The sequence below is a fragment of the Mytilus edulis genome, chromosome 13 (assembly GCF_963676685.1).
Source record: "Mytilus edulis chromosome 13, xbMytEdul2.2, whole genome shotgun sequence".
Taxonomy (NCBI): domain Eukaryota; kingdom Metazoa; phylum Mollusca; class Bivalvia; order Mytilida; family Mytilidae; genus Mytilus; species Mytilus edulis.
The window spans coordinates 38,615,774-38,635,402 of record NC_092356.1 but is presented as its reverse complement, the minus strand read 5'-3'; the positions used below and the strand labels follow the sequence as shown (position 1 = coordinate 38,635,402).

The following is a 19,629-nucleotide window of genomic DNA, read 5'->3' as shown; positions in this document are numbered from 1 at the left end:
CAATGACTCTGAAAGTTTTTAAGCGCCTTATAGCGTGTTCGACATGTGACCGACATGTTATACGCAAATTATTTTTTTTACATTTTCTTCTTTCTACTCGTGATTTAGTTCTTAGTTGATGGCGTCTGTAAGGGGTAACGAGGGGTGATCGACATGGATAAATTTTATCCGCTAAGATGACAAAATTCTGGGGGAAATCTAACTCCAAACCTGGTCCAATTAAAGGCAATAGATTATACTGTTGGGCATAATTTTGGTGTCCTACATGTAGGAAACCACTTCGAATAAATCTTATGAATGCAATGTCTGTGTCTGTAACCGGAGTAAAATTGTTCTTGAGGCTCCGTCTGTGGTCTGTAAATGGCTTGAGGTTCCGTCGATTGCAGCTAACGCTGTGGGTAATGTATGCCACCATCCGCCAATTAGTTGGCGCCAATTTTCTACGGCTGGCCAAGAAATATAAGGGGCATATATTTCCCAAAGAATTGGAATCAAGGCATTTATTTGTGCCAATTTAGGACAAGCTAATAAAAAGTATTGCCTTTTTTTATCGCCCTATTCTGTCCGGACACTTTTATTAGTGTTTTTTTTTACATGAATTGTCACCCTGCCTTTTCTTTGGTGAAGTTGCTCTTTTGACATTTTTTTAAACTCAAAACTCCTGTCCTCCCTTTTTTCTAATTTAATCATAGCCCCTTCCCCCTCCCTGAAAAAAACCCAACTGGTACCTCCGTTGAGTAGTAATAGGTACACATCCAAAAGATTTAATATAAAAACTCCATAGATATTTTTAGAGAAACCCCTAGTATTGTTATCTTAAATAGAGGAAAGACCCATCTAATTTTCTTATTGTCATTTTCTTATGAAACAGTTGTCGAATTTCCACAAAACGTTTCAGGAATTTTTTAAATACAAAATATCTGCATAAAGTGGTGTTAAGGTGTAAATGCAATGTCATTATGCAATGCTTTTGAAACGCTGCAGGGATGTTCAACCGGTAAGTAGTGAGTCATATTTTACACAAACCTCTTATTGTTCTGAACATGCATGAAATATTTTCCATTGGATGGTAAGCAACCAACAATCAATCACAAACCCCTTATAAAGAAAATTAAAATTGAGCTGAAACTGTTTAAATTAAGACAAAGTTGGAAGGAACTAAATGAAGAAAATACATGTCTTCGAAGCTATATGACCGGGTGTAAATTTTCTAAAACTACACTGCAACATGTTTCAAGTTGAAATGTATAAAAATCCTGTTTAAGGTGTTTTAAAACATACCCCGGTAGATAAGAATTAAGGTGACAAACAACTGGATCAAAATACATACACTCCTTTGTTTGCTTTTCATAACTATATAAAAATTACCGTTACATATATTCACGAGTAGGTATAAAACAGATTATAATATATAATAAGATTATTTGCAAGGCCGATGAAGGGCTCGCCGAAGAATTCACACACCTATTACCCCGTGTCTCCGTTGCCCTCACATCTACTGCATTTCTGCATTTACATGAACGCCCCCCCCCCCCCCCCCAAATATTTTTGCATTAGAGTTTCTTAAAAATATTATTGACTTTATTAATATCTATTTCTTATATTATGGTACAAATGTTATTGAATATTCGTTCCATACGGAATTGCCTCCAAAAGGATCAATGCAGTTTTTAAATAATATTCAATGTATACAGAGGTAATGTGTTTTGTGTTTTGAAACATTCCCAACATTTAAAGTGTAATTTGTCAACCTCAGCGACGTGAATATAGCTTTTCGTAATATGTCTATTTGGAAAAAGTCTAATATTTCAGAAGGTAAAAAAACTGGGTGCTTCATACTTTTTATGCAGATACCTTATACTACTAATTGTCTGTCCGTCATATGTTCATTGTCCTTGGCCTCATTTTCATGGTTCCGGACTGCTTAAAAGAATGTATAGTTTTTGTCTTGCCTACAACGGAAATCGCAGCATACGAGACATAGGAATTACAATATGGTGACGGCGTAAACTACATGTATAGAGCTTTATATTTCAAAAAGTAAATATCCTGTATGTTGATGCCTTATGTTACATCTGCAATCAGTCTATTGTCCTTGATCTTATTATTAATGGTTCAGCGACTGCTTAAAACAATGACTTTTTTTGTCAGGTGTGATACTCCCCTTCCAATAAGTAATATAATAACTACATTTGTAAAAGAGGGACGAAAGATACCAAAGGGACAGTCAAACTCATAAATCTAAAACAAACTGACAACGCCATGGCTAAAAATGAAAAAGACAAACAGAAAAACAATAGTTCACATGACACAACATAGACAACTACAGAATAAACAACACGAACCCCACCAAAAACTAGGGGTGATCTCAGGTGCTCCGGAAGGGTAAGCAGATCCTGCTCCACATGTGGCACCCGTCGTGTTGCTTATGTGATTACAAATCCGGTAAATAGTCTAATTCGGTAGGTCACATTCATGAAAGGGAAGGGGATTGTAGTTACGACGTAAGGAACATATCCGATATCATTTGTAAAATGGGATCTTTGCAGGGTCTACATTTTCCGTCAGATATAAGCAGATTTTTTACTAATGCAGTATCTTAAATACTATACGCAATAGTTTATATGGTGTGCGGAATGGTTGTTATGTGTACATGTCTGACTGGCAGATTCCATTTGACCTCGACGCCATTTTATGGTTTATCGATGTATTACTTCCGAACAGCGGTATACTATGTTGCCTTTATTTATTCAACCCATTTTTGCTTATTTAGGATTAACTATAACAGATAGAACGGAACAGTGAATACTTTCTACAAATAACCTAACATGGCGGAAATGTCATCTGATTCTTGTTGTTATTGTCAATCAATTAAAAGATCAACACTTACAGCAGATTACAAATGACTGGTTTGCAAAAGGGGGATAAGAATGATAGACATTGATATGTTTATCAAATTCATACACATAAGTTGGATAATAAAATTATACGATAATAAAAATGATAATTTGAATAGAATTGGAAAAAAATTGATAGTATTTAAAATAAATCTTAAAGGAATAAATGATCTAGATACTATAAAAATACTAAAAAATACTATAAAAACGCTATTTCGCGTATCAAACATAAACTAAAAGAACTAGGCAAGGAATTCGTTTTTGTTTCAGCTGATAAAGCTGCTAATAATATCATTATTGTTTGACGTAAATTTTATATTGATTTTCTGCAAAAGGAAATCACGAATTCGCCAATATTCCAACTGACTTTATATTCAGAAAACGATATCTGTAACAAACATAAACTTTTAGCTTCTTCCTTAAAAGCAAAACCAAATACAATGAAAGTCCCAACTATGTACTGGCTTCCGAAGCTACACAAAACAGCTTACAAATATTGATTTATTTCATCTTCAAGCCACTGTTCCACTACTTATTTGTCTATTTTACTTATTAGTACACTTGGTACAATAAAACAACTGATAATAAATTGTTCAAATAAGGCCTTTTAAAAATAGTGGAATTAATTGCTTTTGGAGTGTCGAAAACTCGTTGGACGTTCTTGATAAATTGCATGCATATATTTGTAATTTTGAATCTGTTCAAAGTTTAGATTTTTCTACCCTATATACCACTTTGCCTCATATTCTTATTAAGAAAATATTCACATCCCTCATTAATTGGGCATTTAAAAAGTCGGAATGAGTTACAATTTATGACTTAAACTATAAAGCCCTTTCGAAACAACATTTGATACAAAAATTTAACAATAATTTTAGATATTTGGATGATATATTGGCTCTAAATAATGACGACTTCAGTATGTATACTAAAGAAATTTATCCTGTTGAACGTACTTTAAATAAAGCTAATACTAACAATGACCACAGCCCTTTCCTCGATCTTGATATCTATATCCTTAACGGGAAGCTTAATACAAAAATTTGTGATAAAAGAGATGATTTTTCATTTCCTATCGTTAATTGTTAATTTTTAGATGGTGACGTTCCCTTATCACCATCTTATGGTGTTTATATATCTCAACTTGTACGATTCGCTCGTGTATGTAACAACGTATTAGATTTTAGCAAGAGAAATCTATGTTTTACTGAAAAATTCTTTTACCAGGGTTTTCGAAATCACAAACTAGTCAAAACATTTACTAAACTTAAAACATCGGTATTAGGAAATAATTCGTAACATAACCTAACATGCAGACATCTTATACGTTCAGGTATTTCACATCCAATCTTTTATGGTAATATTCTTTACAAAGCATACACATGCCAGTATTCATCTCAAAAGCTAACAAAACCTATAAACAGACTTATTAAGAAGGGATATAGTTACGATATTGTTGTCAGGTCATTAAAAATTGCATATTTTGGCTTTAATATTGATTCACTTATAGGTTCTTTGCATCGGAATTAAACACATTTATTATAAAACCAGTTGTTGGCATGACACGGATTATGTTCTTGTCATATATCTAATAATGGTATAATACTAAACCTCTTAAAGGAGGGTCTGGAGCTGGCATGTCAGTAACTGCTAGTAATCTGTTGTCATTTATGGGAAGACATAATCTTTCAATCAGTTTAATTGAGGTCTGGTGCTGGCATGTCAGTAACTGCTAGTAGTCTGTTGTCATTTATGTATTATTATCATTTTGTTTATTTTCTTTTGTTTCATATTCTGACATCGGACTCGGACTTCTCTTAAACTGAGTTTAACTGTGCGTATTAGTGCGTTTTTTTCTACATTTGCAAGGTATAGGGGAGGGGGACCTCCATTATGACTGAACTAGTATAAATATTTTTTTAGGGGCCAGCTGAAGGACGCCCTGGGGGGGGGGGGGCGGAGGTTTCTAGCTACATTGAAGACCCATTGGTGGCCTTCGGCTGTTGTCTGCTCTATGATCGGGTTTTTGTTGCTATGACACATTCCCCATTTCTTTTCTCAATTTTATTCCAAAAGTTTACAAGAATGTATCCAGAATTTATTGAAACTCTGTTTAGTGTGTAAGAAAGAGCATCAACATACCTACAAGACGTTCTGCAAAAAGGAAGACAGTTTATATGGGGAAATCACTTCATTAGACTAAAGAAAATGTCTTTTCTTGGAACAATGGGTAAAAAACAACTGGTTTTTTTATTTTTATCTTTCATATCATTGATGAAAGAGTTCAAATCGCAGAGAAATTTATTCTATATGAACAGAAAAATAAACAGGATTGGATTAGGCAAATATTTTGCAATACCAAAACATTAGCTTACTACAATTAGTCAAGATAAATCAATTAGAACTAATTTTAATATTCGTAAAACTATGAATAGTATAAAAATTATATCTTGCTTAACAAAGAAATTGATTCTGAAATTAGTAAAAAAAATATTTATAATATTAACTGACAACAAGCCAGATAAACCAATAGGAATGATAACTTTGGAAAAATTGTTTTCCAAAACAACATTTTAAACAAGAAAATTGTTTTTCCTTTATATTTAACTACCTACCTAAGAAAGTTTTAGTGGAAATTAATTTACTTCATTCTGCCATGCAATGACTTTCATTCGTTTGATTAGTTTGAGCTTTCGATTTTGCGATAAGGGACTTTACGAGTTGTCTTTTGTTTATATACTTTTTACTAGCAAAATAGAATACTGTCAAATAATAGATGTATTCATTTTAGTATAAAAGAAGACTATGAACCTTTTTGTTATATCGTGCAGTTACAATACTGATTTATATCAACAATTATAGACCTACTACATTGCTTAGGCTTCAGTAAAACATGTTATTGTACGATATTTACAGTATGTATTTTACTAAAAGTAAATAATAAAAATATTTGATCTAAATTTACAAACAAAGCACAAAGCATACTGAGGGAGCATGTTTGCCGCAATCGGGCGTGTACACGATAATTGCAAAAATATGTCCACGCACTTCAGATAGTAAATGTCTCATGATTAACCAGTCAGAGCAATAGTTTTTGTTGTATGTTTCCCGTTTGGTCCAATAGCTGTAATTGTAATATAAATCGTCATCCCATTGTACAATTTAACCTGGAGTGGGACATGCATCACGAGAAATTCATTTGTCGTCTCCTGCCACTGTATAATATCTGCTCCATTTAAAGCTGTCCCTACAGACACTTCATAGTACAAACTAAATGCAGAGATGAAATACGTATCCCAGCTGATGGTTAAAGTTCTGTTCGTTTCATTTTCAGACATTGTGATGGACTTTGTTTCTAAATATAAATTATACATTAATTCTTCCTGTATTCATTGAATGTAATTGTATTATAAACAAAACATCTTGAAGTGAGCACACGAGGAAAACTAAGAATTTGAAATAAAAAATAATGATTGCCTTTATTTAAATTTTAACATCGTTGAAAAGAACTTGCGCTAACTCGTCTTGTTTAACTTAGAAATGTAATAAGTATCAATTTCAATGGATGTCTTGTATAAGAAAAAAAGTAATAACACCAAAAAGTGTGCTTACGTTGCTTTTAAAATTCGTTTAATTTGTAAACATGTAAATCAATTCTTTAACGATACAAAGCTGATAATCAAATACACCAGACGGTCCATACAATCCCAAGTTGAAGAGCATCGAAAACTACGGAAATAGGAAGTTGAAATGTCCATACATTTTTATGAAAAAGTCTTGCATTGTTACTTGGTGACCACATATACAGATGAGCCATAAACGTATAAATATTTTTCAGAAGAAATCAGGCCGTTATTTTCTCTTTTGAATTGTTGGTACATCTTTTTATCATCTTGTTAACGAATGTTGTACGGCGGTCTATTGTTGTTTGCATCCATTCCCTTTGATTTCTGGTGTATAGTTGTTTCTTTAAAAGTTGTATCAAATGTGTGTTATAAGCATTTATAATATGAGGCGATTAACATACCTGATACTTTCGGAATTATAGTTGACACAGACATATTTGTTGATACAGGTTCACTGGATAGAAATGCATGATTTATTGCTGAAACTCTCACTTCAAAGTGTCCATCATGCAAGGCTAGACCAGTCATACTACAGTACATAACACCGCCATGATCATAAAGAATTGTTTGTGATAAAGACACCGTCTTGTTCTGGTTTTCGAATTCAACCTTGAATATAGCATGTTTATTCTTTTTTAAAGTTCTTTTTGTTAACAATATTATCTTGAATTTAATATTATTTTGTTCATAATTACATGTTTATCAGAACATCATGAGGTTTGTGAAAAAATACGCTTTTGATAACGTATGAACATTGTTCCTATATCCAGAAACAATAAAAAAAAATGGCATTATATAAGAAAGGTGCACAAAATCTTTCGTTGAAATCAAGACAATGGTTTACGATGAGTTGCAGATGCAAGACTCCACTTGTGGATACAGAAACGTTAAGTGTACCAAAACACTCAAATGAAAAGATTAAAGAGTTGTTATAAATGGAAGACTATGTGAATAAAATTATGAATACGGCTCAAAACCTGTAATTAAAAGGGATTTACGAAGTCAAAATGCAATCTTTCAACTAAATATCCTATTATTCGTATTCTTATTCAAAAAGAGCCGATTTAAAATGAATTCCGCTCACAATTTTTTTTACAGATTAGTCGACTGAATTACGGATTTCATTTCTGTTTATATTAGAGATTGCTTCAATGCGCACGATATATGTTTTTTTTTTGCAAAAAATCCGACAGGTGCACTCGGAACATAATGGAAAAGAATCACATACATGAAATGATAGGTAGTATCATCAACAAATGGAACTGTATATCTTGATATCTTGGTCGACGGGAAAATAATTTTTTTAGCTGAGGTTTTCAAACAAAAGAATTTATTCACTTACATGAAATGAATCTAAGCCTGATTTATCTTCAAAACCCATCCACTTCAGTCGCACAATAGAAGTATTTCCATTGAAGTTTTGTTTACTTCTGTATTCCGTTATTGGTTGGTCCAGAGTTTGAACTTGAGCATTCTGTATAGAAGGAGGACTGTCTGATACTGTAACTCCGTCGGATGATTTCTTGGTGTGCAGGCCTGCCTTATTGTGACACCGTAATGTCACGTACACCTTCCTCGATGCCAATAAACTATGGTCAAATACTTTAGATACAGATGAAAGTTCTGTCGATATTCGGACAAACGCCTGAATCTCATTACCAAATGCACTAAAACCTATGAATAAATGTAATTATATCAGCAAAGGTTTGCAATCTTCAACATGAAAGTGTGGATACCATACACTCATCACTGACGAAGAAGTTAGTATCAGTCTAAATGCTAAATATTTTAATCTGTATATGTAAAACGGAAAACAAACCTCATTCACGCTAACACATTAACACTACTGAAATCCTGGACTTCATAGATATTAATTCTCCGCTTTATGCCAATACAATAATAAGGATTAGCTGGTAAGAAAAGCAGACATAGTCACAAGTTAACTGTATATCAGGTATAGAAATGCTACGTCTAACCTATTATATGCATTTTTATAATTGTATCACTATTGTAATGCTACCATATAAAAACTTCAATGGCTTGGACAAAATTTAATCAAACAAAAATAATTTTCACAGGAATAAAATCAAACACCTGTTTCGTGTTTTAGAATGTTTTGTTTTTTTAATATAAGGTCATTTTGGTGATAATAAAACAGCAGTACGTCTTACCAATTGCCCATTCACAATGCGATAATCCAGACTCTAAATCTTCAACCTTCCAGTTAACAATGATTTCATCCGTTGTTTGACTGTCTATATCATATCCTGTATTAAAAGACAAGAATAAGAATATAGATTTTTATATAAAAGGTCACTGCCAATACAGTTGTGAAAACCCTCTTAATGTATCACTTGAGAAACGATACGTATATACATATACATAGAACAGAATTAAATACAATAGTGTATATCTTGTTTATAACTACTATTAAAATAATTCGAACCACTCATTTGTTCACTCATAACGGTAACCTCGATTAAATAACCACTTGTGGTTATATATTGATATATCAATCACATTCATACATTCTTATTTAGTTATGAGATCAGTCTAAGCGATCAAGGTTAACAATATATTTGCTTGTACATACTGTAAATTAAATTATTAAATATTTCAGGTGCAATGTTCGTGTATACCTTGTTAGGTCATCAGTATATAACAAAATAAATGCACAACTGATCAATCCATCACTAAAAATATCAACATCATTTGAATGATGCTTTTGAACCAAGAAATGCCATGAGATCACTACATACTAGTAAAATTTTAAAGAATAAATAAATTATTTAATTTTATTTACAGTCCACTATACATTTCAAATTAAAATTCGATTTCATTAAAGATTAAGAAAATATAATGACAACGTTCTGAAAACATCACCGATTGGAGCTCTTTCTTTCAAACTTGACTAGATATCGCAAAGGTTATAGATTTGAATTGAGAATATGTTCGAGTAACTGATATTAATTGGCCTGGTAGATTAATACCCATAAGAAATGAATGCATATCAGAATTACTTAAATATTCAATAAAAAGAAAAAAATTCTAGACGTGAAAATAACGATATGTCGTTGTCACAATATATATATATAAGAAGATGTGTTAAGAGTGTCAATGAGACAACTCTCCGTCCAAGTAAAATGCACGATTCATTTATTACACATATGCAAACTAAATATATGATTAATTTTGCTTTCGCGTTAGTCCTAAGAAAGATCTAAATATTAATATTGATAGTGATGATAATGTCGGTTCTTCCATTCGAATAACAATGCTTCCTTCTCCTTTTTATTGCATCAAAGTTTAGCCTAATTCGATTCACCTCTACAAACTGATCGATTGGTAAAACAGTTTTGCTCGTTGCTTTAACAAAAGATTGTTAGTTTGTGCAGTGAAATAAAACCAATGCGTTCCATCTGAATTGGTATAGTAATAGACCAAAGCCTTCTCGATAATTACTGTAAATATACTTTGTAACTGAATGAATTAATTGTCTTAGGTACTCACCAATACCATCATAAATAAATTCTATATCAGGAGGTGTAAGATCAATAAAAAGGGCTTCTGCGGTTACTAATGAAGACAACCCAGCACCATTGGTGGCAACAACTGTTATGTGGACTTGAGACGTATGTGCTAATGTAATATTATAATTGTAGGCGAATGTGTTCAGTCCAACACTTGTATATCTCTGTATTTCTGTGCTACCTTCTTTGTAACCTATGAAATAACGAAATTATTATTAAGACTGCTCTAAAACAGATAGCTTGCGTTATCAGAATACAGCTATTACCACATGTGCATTCAAAATATTTGATCATTGAAACACTATTACTTAGAACTAACATTTACCACATCTGATTAAGATAATATACCCATCGAACTGTTATTGTCTTTGGTCAAGGCTTTTTCTGATAGCTTTCAAAATTCTTATTAAAACAAGAATGTGCCCATAGTACACGGATGCCCCACTCATCATCTTCTATGTTTAGTTGACCGTGCAATTGGGGTAAACACTCTAATGTGGCATTACAATTAGAAAGATCATATCATAGGGAACATGTTCACTAAGTTTCAAGTTGATTGGACTTCAACTTCATCAAAAACTACCTTGACTAAAAACTTTAACCAAAAAATTTAACCTGAAAATTGCACTATCATTTTCTTTGTTCAGTGGACCGTGCAATTTGGGTCAAAACTCTAATTTGGCATTGAAATTAGAAAAATTATATCGTAGGGAACATGTGTCCTAATGTTCAAGTTGATTGAACTTCAACTTCATCATAAACTACCTTGACTAAAAATTTTAACCAAGAACTTTAACCTCTAACTTGCACTATCATTTTCTATATTCAGTGGACCGTGCAATTTGGGTCAAAACTCGAATTTGGCATTAGAATTAGAAAAATTATATCATAGGGAACATGTGTACTAATGTTCAAGTTGATTGGACGTCAACTTCATCAAAAACTACCTTGACCAAAAAACGTTAATCCGAAGCGGTACAGACGGACGGACGAACGGATGGACGAACGAACGAACAGACGGACGAACGGACGCACAGACCAGAAAACATAATTCCCCCTACTATCGTAGGTGGGGCATACACATATCGTCTTTTTCCTGCTTCAAAAGATGAAAACAAACATAAGACCAATAAATAAACTTACCAATAGCCCAGAGATATTCAACAATAGGACTTTCTTCATCAACAAATTGCCATGATGCGTGTATTGATGACCATTCATGTAGCCACACTGCGTGAGATAAAACCGGATACGAATGTGTCCCAACATCAACAACTTCAACCTTAGAAAATTTTATGTTATCGATTAAAATGCCTGTTGTGCCGTCCATGCTTCCATACGTAATATTAACGTCTTTATTCCTTGCGGTAAAGTAAAAGGTATGAGAATGCCATGATACATCAATATTAGAACCATGTTTGTCTTGTTTTTGGTACACAAGAAACACGTGTCTTTCGTTTCCAAATTCAATATAACCTTCTTTTGTAGAGAGTACTGAATTTTCAAAGGGAACATGAGCAGTAAAAAAATTGACATTATAAGAGTTGTCTATTTCTAAGTTATATAATGTCTGAATAACACTTCCTCTGAGAAAAAGAAATGATCGACCGTCCATAGCAATAGATTTTGAAGAGCCCACTACGCAAATACAACCGTTATCAGAAGAATTCCAGTGATCTGGTTTTGAATATCCACAAATATTAGTAGTTGACATATTAAAAATGTCTACAAAATTATTATCACTGTCTTCAAATGACGGGTTTTTTATCATACTATTTTCGGTAAAAATTAACTGTACTGGTGTCGGCGGTGTTTCATCAATGGTAAAACCGTTCGATGTTGCAATATCTGACACGTGACCAACGAAATCAACAGCATATACTTTACTAAACATCTTTGCCCCTAAAAAAAGAAGGTATTATATTGAACCGGATCATTTATACATGACATCTTCTCAAACTCGAATTAATACCTAGTATCACACTGAAAATGTATGTTTTGTAAACAGAAAATTAATAAATAAGTTAAAAAAATTAATCTAATAATTTTCAAGATAAACAGAATGTTATATTTCATTCTAAATTGCTAAATTTATTTGAAAACTATTGTTTACTACGACGTATACATTTTGTTGATATCATTAAGGCTGCATTTGTACTTAAATAACTAAAGGCTGACACCCTCCTTGTGAATCAATTTCTCGTGAAATAGATTTTAAGCTGTTTTCTAGATCCCAGTTCTGCATGGAATATCATGACTTCAAATCATGAGAATCACTTGTAAATGTTACCTGGGTGTATTATAGAAGAGTTGATGGGTTTGGATACTGATCTATGAATACCAACATTTTGATAAGGCAGGACATCACAGTCCGTTTCGGAGATTTTAGATTGAATGCACCAGTAATAATTCCTTATTCCGGAATCATGGTCTCCAAAACCATTCCAGGAAGCACTTACAAAGTGTGAAGTGTTTTGAAAATCTATTTCTATGTGTCCTGTATAAACAAATTATCAAAAAATTTGATACATTGACAAGCACAATATTCTCATAGTATTAAAACAACTAGTAAATATCTCCGAAAAGTGAAAAATTAAAAAAAAAAAGTTTTCTTTTTATTTGAAGATTAAAATATATATATTAAGTTCACTTTAGAACATAAAGATAATAGAACTTATATTTTACCGTTTCATTTTTATCATTTATTAAATGTTGCAATTGTAATGTGACCAACAAAAAAAGTCCTCTTTATGAAAACTAAAATTTCTTTAAATATAAAATAATTGGTGTCTACAAAATGCATTATCAATTTAACACGCAAAGGTGAACAAACCTATGCCGTCATTTACAACTCCGACTAAAGGTTTATCAACATCTACCGTGAACCCATCTGATGACAATGTCTTGTGCTGTCCAGAATAACTATAACCAACCACATTAGAATAATACTTAATACCAGGTAACAGAGAGACTCGACTTATATTGACCGCTGAAACTGATCCGGGAATATCTATATCAACTTTGTGTACGTCATGACCTGAAAGGAATGTGCATATTGGATAAAATAGTACTTATCACAATTGCGTGTAGATATATACCATATTATGATAATAACAAATATGCAAATTGTACAATTGTACAATTACAATGAACACGGATGGTTGAATTTTGAGAAAAAAATGTCTAGTTGAATGTTATACATATGATCTTTTTCAAAATTTCAATGTTTTCCTATATTAAAGAAATGTTATACATGAAAGCAGTTAGTTACAAAAACTACTGTTAGATAATTGCAGTAAAGAAAGAGATGTAGCAAAAATTACAAAAAGGCAGATTTTCCTGGATTATGAACCTATTCAAAGATCCTTCACCTATTGGTAAACATCTTCTAATGCTATGGTACAAATCAGGAAGGGCAGGCACTTGCATATGAATCATTTAATGTAAAAACTGAAGTTTTGATTTCTGAAGATAAAAACATCACCCCATCCCAAAATTAACCAATAAGACAAACCGTAATTAGCTTGTAACGAATTATAAAATAACAATTTACTAGTAAGTATAGAACATTATTTAAATATGTGAGTAAGTTAAGGAGATATATGTTGTAAGACCCAACACAAATCAAACAAATGTGTTCATGCCTTCTTCAATAAAACACAAGTTTTTGTTTACCATATTTAAAGTTTTTAATCTCCCTGAGTATAGAATTATAGGGAAACAAGAATGTGTCCAAAGTACACGGATGCTCCACTCGCATTATCATTTTCTATGTTCAATTGACAGTGAAATTGGGTAAAAAAATCTAATTTGGCCTTAAAAGTAAAAAGATCAACTAATAAGGAACATGTATACTAAGTTTCAAGTTGATTGGACTTTAACTTCATCAAAAACTACCTTGACCTAAAACTTTAACCTGAAACTCACACTTTTAATTTCTATGTTCAGTGGACCATGAAAATGGGGAACAAAAATTTTGTTTAAAAATAAGAGAGATCATATCATAAGGAACATGTGTATTAGGTTTCTAGTTGATTGGACTTCCGCTTCATCAAAAATTACCTTGACCAAAGACCACGGACGGACGAACGGACGAACAGACAGACGGACGAACGGACGAACATACGAACAGACTGAAGGACGCACAGACCAGAAAACATAATGTCCCTCTACTATCGTAGGTGGGGCATAAAAATGTCGAAGGTAGATGGTTTTTCCATGTTCTACTACTTTCTCCACCAATAAATTGTAACAATGCTATGATATTACCAATGATGTAAAATGTGGCGTATAACACCAAGAAACTAACTTCGGACATGAACAATTGTATGGTGCAGTTAAACTGGTTCTTAACTCTGTGTTTCATTGTGTCCTCTTCCTGATTATGCATTTAACACTGATTAAGTGATAATGGCTAATTTGTATCGATCAGTGGGTGGTAAACAAAGGAGTTTAAACAGAACGCATTTACTAATCAATTAAGACAATTCAGACTATCAAACTTCAGTGACGACTTAAAACAATTCATTATTTTCTAGACAATAAAAATCATATGAATAAACAAACCATGTATCAATTTATTCTCATATCAGCTGTTTGTCCAAAAAGTGGTGCACATGATTTTGAAAATAAAGATTATTCTTAACTTAGTTGTGCTGTTCAATGAAAACGAAAAATGTTTTTTAAAACACGCCAACTGACGAATTCCGTAATTGTATAGATAATCGTTGTTCAGCAAAAAGGACTTTTCAATTGAAATTTAAAAAAGGGGAGTCTAAGTAAATGTATTTTTCTTGAATCTGTATATCTATTAGATATAACAAATCAAAAACTAGTACAGTTTCATTTTATATTGTCACTTCTAATAATGTTCGATACATACCTCCAATGTAGGTACTCAAATAAACATGAAACTTTTCAATAACAGTGCTGGCCTTCACAAATGCTTCATGCCATGAAATTGTAAATAGCCCGCCTCGTAGTATATAATCAATATCCTTCTTCCAGTGACCTGGTAAATGTTCCTTAACCTAAATGTAATACTTACTTATATTACATTATATTTAAATATGAACCATTTTCAGAGTATATTTGTCTTCAAAACCTAAATAATTGAATTAGTTAGTATGATATTTAGTTTAACTGTACATTTGTAATAGAAAACAACAGCGTTCTAATGTACCCATATATTGCATTTATTGTCTTCGTTCATGGTCAATGACTAAAAATGTTTCTGATTCTTTTTATTTCTTAATGTTGTACTGGATATAAAGGAACGAGATCGCTAACTATGTTATTTCTATATACTTTCTAATTTAAAGAGCATAACTCCCGTAAGATAGTTAATAAGCGTTGTTTATCGAATTCTTCCAACGATTCTGCTGGTATAAAACTTCAAATTTGTATAACAATCATTAAAGAATTGTTGGCTCGAGAGAGTTTACAACGCAAATTTCATATAACTCATATGTTCTTTAAAAAATAATTGAGTATCACTGACTTTCCAACTCGTCTAAAACATTCTGATGCAAACCTTTGAAATAATCTGGCAAGAACTGTACACACGAGAGTGTTTTATATTAAAATACAATCCTATAGAAAAGCAAATGGACCAGCTGTATTTTTATTTCCACTGCACTGCGTTTCAGGACGGAAAACTTTACAGCAAATTCAAAACGACGTGGGTGAAAGCATCTATAGGTTACATATATTAAAGTATCTCTTTATTCTTAGATTTATATGGTTAAGAACTTCGTGTATTGTATGTGTACTACTTTAACAATGTGTTCAGTCAGACATACGATTGAAGGGTTTGTTTCTAGTGCAGATTCGTAGACTCTTTAGTGACAGAGAAATCAACATTTGTATATCTTAATTTAAACAGTTGTTGAATTCCTTACCCCTACGCCAAATACGTTCGTTTTCGTCAATGGTTTTGACATTACTGTTACACCGTCAGATTTGAAATCCGCAAAAGTGTTGCTATCATACCATGTTCTAACAAAAAATGAGTACATCTGGAAATCATTCAGAACTTTTCCTGCAAAATTGCAACCACACATAATTTATATTTAACAATCTACACGACTTTCTAACTGTGTGTTCGTCATACATATGCATAGTATCCTTGTCACCGATGTTAATAAGACAACAACAAATCAAACATTTCCAGATTGCATTTTCGGTACGTAAGTGCGACATGAGGAAAATTCAAAACGGAAATTCCCTAATCAAATGACAACATCAAACGCTCATATACATCAAATGAATGAATAACAACTGTCATATTCCTGACTTGGTAGAGCCATTTTCTTATGTAGAAAATGGTGGAATAAACCTGGTTATAAAGCTAGCTAAACCTCACACTTTTATGATAGTCGCATAAAAATTCATTATTTCCATATGAACGGGATATTTGGCTAGCAATAAATACAGGTTCAACCCACATTTTTTTCTGAAAATGTCCTGTACCTAGTCAAGAATATGCCAGTTGTTATAAAAAAAAATCGTTTCTATGTATGTTGGCGTTTGTTATTGTTGTATTTCAGTGGTCCTGAGTTCTTTTTTTTCTTTCTTATAGCTGATGTGTGTCCCTCGGTTTTAGTTTGTAACCCCGATTTAAAATCGATGTTTGACGTTTGAACACTGGTATACTGCTATTGCAGATGTAAATGATAGAATGAAAGTCAGTTTCAACAACAACCTTGAAATGATTTTACAATTATAACTTATTTTTTTATAATTATTTTTCTAGACAAACGTTATATGGTTGCTGTTAGTCAATTTTAATTTCGTTCATTGTTTTGTCACAAATCATGCACTAGTCCTAGAAAGTGTACTTGAAATGCTCCATATTTGTATTTGTTTTAACCAATATCTTAATGTATAAGCTTGTTTTAAGGAAACCAACGTAGGCACTGCATGCAATAATCCTCAATCCTCAATATATCAAGCACCGAATTGTCAAATATTAGAGTATAAAATGAAAGGCTGTGGATTCTATATAAAATTGCCATATGTTTCGCATTGAATCAACACAAGGGTACATAATCCTAATTTAAATTTACCTCGAGGCAAAGTGTAGATTGCATTATCTATCTGACCACAAGGATGCCAAACATTTTCTACAGAGCTGTCAATAATTCCTTCCGGTTCAAGTGACTCTGTTATTCCTACACTCCATTCATACCTGTGTCAGCATACAATTTATAGTAAATATATTTCAATTTTAAAAATGATACAAAGGTACTAATAAGCCATATTAACTAGTACATATAGTAAATGTGTGGGTGCATCAGTGATTTATATATGAAAAAAGAAGCATGCAAATACCAAAGTGTGCAACGAAAAACATAAAAGCAAAAAAAAAGATAAACCTGTAATAACAAGGAGCTGTGCGTGTTATATTTAAGCGAGATAATCATTAGTCATTCAATGACTTTTAAAATCATTCAAGGGATTACAATTTAAAAATGCATGTACAAGCAATTAAATTTATGGCATATTTTCACTTTTAAATATACTATAAATCTTTTAGCTTGTATGTTTTGTATTAGGTTTTTCGACCGCGATGAACATAAATAAATACATTTAAAAGACCAATAAGTATACTGTATTTGATGCAATATAAATTTATATGCATATTTGAGAATCAAACAGACTATCTTACGTCTTGGCTATTGAAACTTGATCTTTAAAAAATGTTTGTACCTACCACTGTGGCAATAAACCCTGAATCTGAACAATTCTCCATCTTGCTGCTAGTGTGTCATGTGATGGGGTAAAACTAATATCTTCTGCTTCTAATTCTCGTATATCAGTCACATCATATATAGCAATTAAAGTGTTGGTATTATCTGAAAATTTCTATAATGATTAATTCACTTTACATTTTCTATTTACATATGACTTAAAATTAATATGAGGATTGATTCTTGTACAAAGTCAGGGATATGACAGTTGCTGTCCATTCGTTTGATGCCATTTAAATAGGGACTTTCCGCTTTGAATTTTCCTCGGAGTTCAGTATTTTTGTGATTTTACTTTTCTCTCAATACATCCAGATGAATAAAACAAATTTAAAAGAACTTTTTTTAGTTGCAAATTTTTGCACACAATTAAATTTTAAATAGACCATGTAGTGGAGGTACATGTAATCATTAGTTGTTAGTTTTACGGAGGACTTTCAGGAAAACATTGCACTGATAACCATGAAACGTATGAAAAAACTGTTCTTTGGTACAAAACAAAATTACTACAGCAGAGGCAGTTTATTAGATAACGTTTACTTTATATAAGGTGATTTTTCAAATGTGACTTTCATTAAATAAAGATAACAGCGGTGGTTAAATTGAATGACTTGTGTTGGTTTTTTTTGTGTCACAGCGCAAACAAAAAAGACCTTTAGTTGAAAATGCTCTCGTAACGATGTATGTTAGTATCACTGTACAGCTCCAGCAACGCATCATTATGTTTGTTTTTCTGTATTCTCTGAACTCTTTCGTCAGACTTTATGAAACTGTCATGATCATGTATTTCAGTGGTTGTCTTTGGTTCATGTTTACGTGAATTGAATTTTATTCATGAGTTATGCCGTTGGTTTTCTCTTTTTTGTATTTTATGAAATGTTTTAGAAGTACTTATACTATAGATACAAAAAAAACTTTTGATTCAACATTCTAAAATGCTTTCTTACTATTTGTATTGTCTACACATGGCGTGCCTTTAATTGGACATCTTTGATCTTTTGGTGCACATACACAGTGTCCTCGACATGTGTTAGATGTGCATCGTCTAATCAACTCAAGGGGACCACCAGGAATCAAACGAAATTGACTGTGAATCATGTCACTTTGAAGTCCAACCTAAATGAAATAAATAACCAAGAACCAAGATGATTACATTTTTTGTAGAAGATTGTTTATCATTACCAATTTATTTACCTCTACAGTAATAATTTGTAATGCACCGAAATTGCACGGGATATATTTTGAGTTAACACAGGAAGTCTTATATAAGAGCATGATACGAACATTAATAAACCATTGTACCATTGTCGTTATTCAAGTTCAGACTTAAGTTATCATCCCACAAACACATAAAAATATCGTAAAGACCATTTAAACCAAGTTTGACACATGTAGAATCGTCGAATTTGCCACAAATTTTTTGAGAAATCACATTTAAAAACCAAGTTTTAAAAACTTGTAATGTAATGCAAAATTAATGCAAGATTAAGGTAATCATATCAATGTACTGAAATAATGTTAGAACCATCTAAGTTATTGGGTTAGGTCTATTGATTGTAAACTTGAGTACCATTAGCTTATCTGGTTGGTTGTTATGCGTAGAAAAGTAATTTCATATTGAGAAGAATAGTGGCATCAAATAATAATAAAAGTTCTTTTCAGTCAACATCCTCCGTGATCAGATTATTTGAAACAGTAAATTCAGAGCCCGTTAGAATTTAAAAAAAAAACATTTCGATTAAATTGAAAGTTTTCCCTAATTCATTCATTCATGCATGTACACGAATAGGCAGCATACGCCTACCAAGTCGATACCTCTAGTCTCGTT

At 32.2% G+C, this 19,629-nt stretch overlaps 1 protein-coding gene across 1 annotated transcript in view; it reads right to left on the bottom strand.

The window, feature by feature from the left end:
• Positions 1-5,298: 5,298 nt before the first annotated feature.
• LOC139500293 (uncharacterized) overlaps positions 5,299-19,629 on the bottom strand; it is a 53,102-nt gene continuing 38,771 nt past the window's right edge. Inside the window, exons 34-46 of the mRNA XM_071289036.1 lie at positions 18,749-18,917; positions 17,768-17,909; positions 17,121-17,242; positions 15,954-16,093; positions 14,936-15,083; positions 12,887-13,090; positions 12,344-12,550; positions 11,197-11,955; positions 10,034-10,246; positions 8,695-8,790; positions 7,866-8,197; positions 6,925-7,132; positions 5,299-6,252 (exon numbers count right to left, since the gene is read on the bottom strand). Coding sequence (XP_071145137.1) covers positions 5,969-6,252; positions 6,925-7,132; positions 7,866-8,197; positions 8,695-8,790; positions 10,034-10,246; positions 11,197-11,955; positions 12,344-12,550; positions 12,887-13,090; positions 14,936-15,083; positions 15,954-16,093; positions 17,121-17,242; positions 17,768-17,909; positions 18,749-18,917 — 3,024 coding nt within the window. The 3' untranslated portion in view covers positions 5,299-5,968. The remainder of the gene's footprint in view (positions 6,253-6,924; positions 7,133-7,865; positions 8,198-8,694; positions 8,791-10,033; positions 10,247-11,196; positions 11,956-12,343; positions 12,551-12,886; positions 13,091-14,935; positions 15,084-15,953; positions 16,094-17,120; positions 17,243-17,767; positions 17,910-18,748; positions 18,918-19,629) is intronic.